This window comes from Photinus pyralis, unplaced genomic scaffold (genome assembly GCF_008802855.1).
Source record: "Photinus pyralis isolate 1611_PpyrPB1 unplaced genomic scaffold, Ppyr1.3 Ppyr1.4_LG8, whole genome shotgun sequence".
Classification (NCBI taxonomy): Eukaryota; Metazoa; Arthropoda; class Insecta; order Coleoptera; family Lampyridae; genus Photinus; species Photinus pyralis.
Window position 1 is genome coordinate 13,221,617 of NW_022170819.1, and position 7,572 is coordinate 13,229,188.

Below are 7,572 nucleotides of genomic sequence, written 5' to 3' on the forward strand. Positions count from 1 at the left end.
CTGGAATTCCTAAAGAATCAATATTTCACACACATAACAAAAAACAATCATTAAAAACATTACAATAAATTCCTATAATAGGTTTGAATATTGGATGGCCAGTCCAAATCCCACACCGAGTAGTCTTTAGTTGCTCTGGTCATGACATGTCAACATTGTATGAAAACGCTAGGAGTTGGCCTTTCATAAGAGCAATTCACACAGGAAGGATACCCCAGTGGATACAAAAAAGAAGGGCACAACGGGAACACGCCGTACGCTTTTAGCAGATCCCTGCGCAAGTGAGGCCGGGACTTGCCTGCGCCCTCATGTACGACTAAGCGGGACCCCAACTCTTTCATTCACACATCTCTAGGGCCAGTCCAACCCACTAGTCTTAAAATGCCGGGTTATAAATTACCGAACTCCAGGCTCTCTACCATGAGTACTGACAATAACCGATCAAAAGACAAATCATGACATAACATAAATAACAGAGCAACCATCGGCAAACTCGCACGCATACATAATCATAAACAAAATATACAGAATTTATGTAGGTGTTGACAGTTGACATATTTGCATTGGCATAACAAAGACTGACACATATAACTCTCGCCAGGAAAGATTGCCGGTCACAGAACACTTGATCCCGATCTACAATCTCTGTTTTTCGTAAGGTGCTAGCGACTTCCGGGATAGTATCGTGTCAATGTTGAACGAAAAGACTTTTTGTTCAACATTAGCACGATCCTATTCCAGAAGTCGCTCACATCTTAATAAAAACAAAGATTGTAAATCGACAGAAGGTGTGCTGTGCCCGGCAATCTTTCCTGGCGAGAGTTATAACCAATATTCCGTCATTACATGTCAAGGATCGACTAAACGAATTGATTAGTAATATCGACAAGATGGCTCTTTTCAAAGATACAAAAAAACAGTACATAAAACATATATCTCTGCGTATGTCAGTTCTGAACTTTAGCCAGCCTCTGCTACGTCAATTCGAGATTAAATATCGATATCAAATATAGCACAGTACAATATTCGAAACAAGTCACCCTGTTCAATATTAATAATCATAATCACTCAGTTGAAATAAATAGTAGGAGCATAACGTTAAGTATCACATTACAACAAAACAAAGCACGTCGTGGTAAAACCTTGGTATAAACTAATTAATTCTGAATGCCCAGTGTAATACGCAACAGTGTACGCCCGCAGATGAAGCACTCTGTAAATAAACAGTAACATATTCATGCGAAAAAAGAAGATCTGCTGCAAAAAATTCAATTATACATTAAAATGTAGTATCGACGTTTTCAAATACAGCACCATCCACGAATCGCCAATTTTTATTATATCGTTTAATTATGCATACTCGTATTGAATATCATCCCTAAGGGAACATATTGAATCTAAATATAAATAAAAACACGTAAATATAAATAAAGCACTAGTTCATATTGCGGGTTGGCAAGCAAAACAAGCGTTAGGGGCAAAGGGATCATGTAAATTGAAAACTAACATATTTACGTAGAAAATAACATGGAACCTTGCAGTTGATTTAAAGTATGACTAGTATAAATTATTATAAAAAAGCAATTTGTATTTGTAATGCGCTATAAATGACAATGGACATGCTATACTGGAATGCCGGTAAATTGGCAAGTAATCTAACACGATTAAATCATTACTAGATGGATGCAATAGACGTAGAGATAAAAAGGAATACGTTATCTTTGTGATTGCAATCGAAACAGTCACAGTAACTATTCGAAAAACCAAATTAAGACTACATTTCACTAAAGCACCTTTACATCTGCCCTCAAAAAAAGCACAAATACCTCTCCCTCTATTTCCCCTTTTTAAGCAAATCCTAGACGAAAATTGTTAATATCGACGACTAGGTCGATGTAGATCATTACTTTCCTTGTTTCGCTGTATGTTTGACACTTTTATTGTAAATTATGGCCCATTTGAATGCAGGGCAGAGAAGGAAAAAACACATGTTCCACGGAAACGAAATAAAGAGCAATCTTGACTTCTTTCGTCGCGCCAGGGGCGGGTTCGGGAATATTTAAATCGAGTTTTAGCGGGCAAATTCCGTTCCATTACAGTATAGTGCTAGTCTTGTATTAAATTGTGCTGATCTGGAAAATCAGTGGTAGGTACCGTAAGACTATTTGAACGGCACAATCCAATATGTATCGAGCATAATTGATTGCCATTATTGCTTCTTCCATATCTGTGGGAGCTAGGAGTTGAGTTCGCCCCCGAGATTTGAGTGCAGAAAGCAAAAACTATCGCGTACCGTTTGAGTATTTTCGAATATTTTTCCAGCACAATCCAACAATCATAAGTGAACACAACTCGTTAACATAGTGGAATTTGTACCTTTAAAAAAATTGGGGACTGAGATTCAAATTTGACGGCCCCCCGTTTCAATTCAAGAAAAACTGATTTCCCAGATCAGCACAAATTAAAATTGTACCAGCACAGGACTAGCACTATTTAAAAATGTTCATTATACATGTTTTTTTAATTGAGTGAACTAACTTGATGAAGCTCAATATTGTTGCTCCCTTGATATAGGTATTTTACTCTAAACGTAAACACTACATCGATAAGTGTGGTAAAATTACGAACGGTATAGGGGACATGCTTACCAGTTAAAACTAGTTAAAAAACTACAGCTAGGTACAGGGTGTCCCAATTTTAAGTACCTCCGTAATTGTTATCAAAAAAGAATATACTCAAACATGAAACGGGTAGAATAAAAATTTGAAAATATCCACTCCCTTGTAATTGGCACACTACGCTACAGCCCCTACTATACTCAGCATTGTTTCTCTTTTTTGGAAAAAATTCTGAATTCTTCTAATTCGAGAACTTTCCCAAAATGTCATCGTTTATTAAAATCTAGAGATATGTCTGTCGCTTTTGGTCGAAACACTTTATGCCGAACTGGCTTTCGGTTCGCTCGGCATGACTACACAAAGCACCTTGTCTTTGTAGCCCTGATGTCCTTGACTTTCTCGAATTTAGTACACTACGCTCGCCGAAAATTGCCGAGCGAGCCGAAGGTGAGTTCGGCACACCCCTGCCCAGCATTGTCTACCTTTTTTTTTTTGAAAAGAAAATTTCATATTTTATTAAATCTATCGCGTTTTGGTACTTTACACAATACACCTCGTCCTTACAGGTCCAATGGCCTGGGAATTCGGGAACTTTTCCGAAATTCCGTTTTCAAAAGAGGTATATGGGGTCAGGTAAAAAAATTATCGGACCTAATCATTTTTTAATGGAACACCCTGTATATTTTAACCTAAAAATTGTTTTTGTTAAATTGTTTTTTTTTAATATAACACACTAGGGATAAGAATAAATTAAAAAATTTGAAAAAATTGTATAAAATTTAAAAAAAGGTAAAATATATTTTATTGTGTTATATTTTTGAAAAGAGAATGAAATATGCTATCTTTCTAGATTAACATTTACAGTGTTCCATTTAAAAGAATCAAATTAGGCCCGATACTTTTTTTACCTGACCCCTGAGAACGACAGATTATTCCACAATCAAACTGTTCTGATAATTTTTCTGTATCTCTTTTCAAGAAAATATAGGGCCATTCAGAAGTTGACAATTTTGTCACATTCCCCCATATCTAGGCGAGCGAATATACAGCTTGTTTTACGCTAACAGTTACCTAAAAGTATTTAGACTCCCATTAATAATTTAAATCTGGAAATTTGCATACTAACATAGTTTTTTATGATCTATCGAAGGGAATTACTATCATGATCATTTAACTTCCGGTTTTACCGGATGTGGATAGCAAATTTCTTATTTTACATAAGAACACCCTGTATTTTATTGCATTCGAAATCTACAGGATAATCTACGTCGTTTAATACTACATTTCTCTATATATCCAACATCAAAGATTTTCAAGTTATTCAAGATTTGTCAAAATTTTTGACGTTTCGCCGCTTTTCTTTAGCACCTTATACGTATGGCTCCGTTGATTTGAATTTCAAAAAGTCTTAGAAAATCAACAATACTGACATGATGCTATATGCGAATGATTTAAATTTTGATCGCCCTTGTACAGGGTGTTTTAAAAAAAGTTGATTTTTTTTTAATGAAACCTGGTTTATTTTTTTGCACTTTCAAATGTGAAAAAATTCTACATCGATCAATTATTACATTCCCTATATGTGGTTTCAACTTGACGGAGCGCCACCTCATTCTACCTCTTCTAGATCTCCCGATATGACGCCACTGTAGTTTTGAGAAAGAAAAGCAGTCAAACGTAAAAAATTTTGAAAAATCTTGAAGAACTTGAAAATCTTTGATGTTGGATATAGGGAAATGTAGTATCAAACAACGTAGATTTTCGAAAATGCAATAAAATATATACGAATTATTAAACCACAAAAAGGTACATTAGGTTTACAAAAATTCCATTCTTGTAGCAAAACAAGCAGCAAACGGGTTCTGCAACATACAGGGTGTCTCATTTTTATTTTTAAAAATCTCCGTCATTGTAAGTGCAATCGAAATAGTAGTTGTAAATATAATTAAACTCAGTGGGTACCTACATCACGAAGTAACTTAAATACGGTTTTTACAAAACTAAACAGATAGGACTCCTGCTGACTCGACGTTTACCGAATTTCGATCGCAACGTGACTCATTAGCAGTAGGTACAAGTAGGACCATTCGGTACCAACGAATATTAACGAAGATTTGTTTGTTTCAGGTACATCCACAGTAAGGAGAAGCCCTTCAAGTGCGCCGAATGTGGAAAGGGATTTTGCCAAAGTCGAACGCTAGCAGTTCACAAGATTCTCCACATGGAGGAATCGCCACACAAGTGTCCCGTCTGCAGTCGTTCGTTCAATCAGCGTTCGAACCTCAAGACTCACCTCTTAACCCACACTGACATCAAACCGTACAACTGTTCGGCGTGCGGAAAGGTGTTCAGAAGAAACTGTGATTTGCGTAGGCATAGTTTAACTCACAATTTGGGGACGGCCGGTAACGGATCGGTGATGGCGACGTCCCCGCTTTTAGGTAATCAAAACTTTAGTATCGATTCTCTTATAAGTACGACGTCGAAATAGTGAATGTAAATATGATACGTACGACCTGTATACGACGATATGTAAATTTTATGCTTATGCGTGTATAGATAAAATAAAAGAAAACTGAACAATCCATTTTCTTTCCAAAAACGAGCAAACAGGTGATAACAGGGTGTGCGGGTAATTTACATAATTTATACCCGATGTCCACTATAAATCCCCCACACGAGATCGTTACGACTCGGACAAGCAAAGTGTGTGAGCATGCCAGATATAAACTTGAACTTGTAATAGAAATGTAATTTATTAGATGTTTTTCCGTTCGTACGACCGGCGGAATTATTTATTAGACGTATAAAAGACGTTTCATTCAACTCGACACCTTCCGCCTTTGTGTCTGTTTATTTACTTGCCGAAGCGAAATGGGCAGAAAATCACGTGTGAGGTCCTTCTTAACAGGCTCACTTAACACCTCGTAAGTAGGGTATACCTACTACACCAGGTGTGAGCGAGTTATAATCTCGTACGCGTCGCTTATGTCACGCTCGAAAAACAATTGAAACCGCAACATGGCCGAATCGGATCATCCCACTGCGACCTGCAGCTTCTATTTGACACCTTTCTGTCAATAATGAAAAGAAGGGGGATCGAGGAGAGCCTGTGAGGTCCTAACTGTCAATATCGTTTACGCTTCAATTATGAAACTATGCGCGATTTCGAGGCATCTTTTTGATAGAGCCGCTATTAAAGGACTCCTTTATGTTCGGGTAACAATGATACTCTTGTAGTTTTACAATACCATAGCTCTGATATCAATAGCCGTAAAAGACGGGAAAAGAAAAAGGGTCCTCGCCAAATAATGGACGTCTCTTGTTATACGCACTTGGGTGCCAAATTCCCTTTTCATACTTTCACGCGTCGAGATATTTTTAACAATCGAAAACTGATTAATACCTTCGATTGTTATAATTTCGTGATTGCCAACTGTTCGATGATGATGATTAAGAGAGATGTCACGATTTTTTTTTGTGAGAGAGCGCGGCCGCATGCAAATCAAAGCGATGGGAGACAAAGAAATTCGGGTGTTATCTGAAAATCAAGACGCGATGGGTACAGGTTTGACCACTTAGAAACGTTGCGAAAATGAGGAATTTGGCAGGTAGGTAAGAAGTGTTTGGTTTTATTTGTTATTTAAACCAAAATCTCTCCTTAATGTTAATAAAAAATTACAAATCAATATTTTTTTGAATACTGTCTTTACGTTGGGCCAACTCTAGTTCATTGTTTTTTTGCAAAATTTTTATGTAGCGTGTGTCCCAGGGAGAACGCACCCTATGGGAAACAGAATGAATGTATTTTTTCGTTAAGGATCCACGAGGGCTTTGATATGTATTTGAAGTTGGCGTTCAACGTAAGTACGTTATTGCGCTTGCCTAATGCTAGAAAGAGATTGGAGTAGCAGGCTGAACCCTAATTTCAAAGGCCTCGTGGCTCCTTCGCGAAAAAATACATTGCACTGGATTGGATAAGTATAACAAAATGATAAAGCTAAGTACCGCGCGGGTAACCCAATAAGACTGTTCCTCGGCCATGTCTCGGGAACCGTTCGTCCTATGACTTACGGATAAAAAAATTATTGGGTAAATCGGTCATGAAGAATCGCTGGAAAATATTTTCAAGTTCTAAAAATGACCACCAGAGGGCGTAACTACCAAAGAGAACCAGTTTATCTAGGTATCATTTTCGAAAAAAAACTCAGTTATTTCAAAAACAAAGATGGTGTGGAGCGTTCAATTGTTTTTGCAATAACCTGCTTTAACTTCATAACGGTTTGACCGATTTTAACAAATTTGGTATCGTTGAAAAGAGCATTCCTTATTGGCAATAAGAATCAACCAAAATATAGTTAATTTAGTTGAATGATTTTCCGCCAGGGGGCTAGTTTTGACACCATGACCAAAAATCCTAAAAAAATCAAATGGAATGATATGACTTTTTCTTTATGAAAAAGTAGCCAAATAACATCCAAAGAGGCCAGTGAAACCGTTTTTCAAAATCTGGCTCCTAACCTTAAATATTGGGAAAATGAGATTAATACATCTTTGAACGCCAAGGATCGCAAATGAGATTAATTAAATAATTAATAAAAATGTAAATTGTATCTTAAATTTACTTTTGACGTATTTCCGGTATTTGTCAATGGCGCGAAAGTTTTCGTGGAAAGCACCCTGCGCTTTTAGATAGGCCTTGGAAAATTAAACAAATGAAACACGGTGCATTATAAAATAATAACAGCCGTAAATTATTCTGTTGTGTTTAAATTCCGAAAGTGCAGTTTTTTGAATTTGTAATCTTGCCGATTTAACCAAGAAGCATTTTATATGCTAGCGATATACCTATTTTTAGTGTTTTCAAAAGCCTATTCCCTTGGCCTCCAAGGCAAGTATTTAACACAAGAATCTTTAGATGTTACCTTTTGGAATGATTCTGTTCATAATTGCG

The 7,572-nt window shown here is 36.8% G+C and overlaps 1 protein-coding gene across 1 annotated transcript in view; it reads left to right on the plus strand.

Annotated features, from left to right (window-relative positions):
* The window catches only part of LOC116177896 (protein sister of odd and bowel-like), a 19,570-nt gene extending 14,367 nt beyond the window's left edge, over positions 1 to 5,203 (plus strand). The window contains exon 2 of the mRNA XM_031497062.1: positions 4,746 to 5,203. Coding sequence (XP_031352922.1) covers positions 4,746 to 5,109 — 364 coding nt within the window. The 3' untranslated portion in view covers positions 5,110 to 5,203. The remainder of the gene's footprint in view (positions 1 to 4,745) is intronic.
* Positions 5,204 to 7,572: the final 2,369 nt, after the last annotated feature.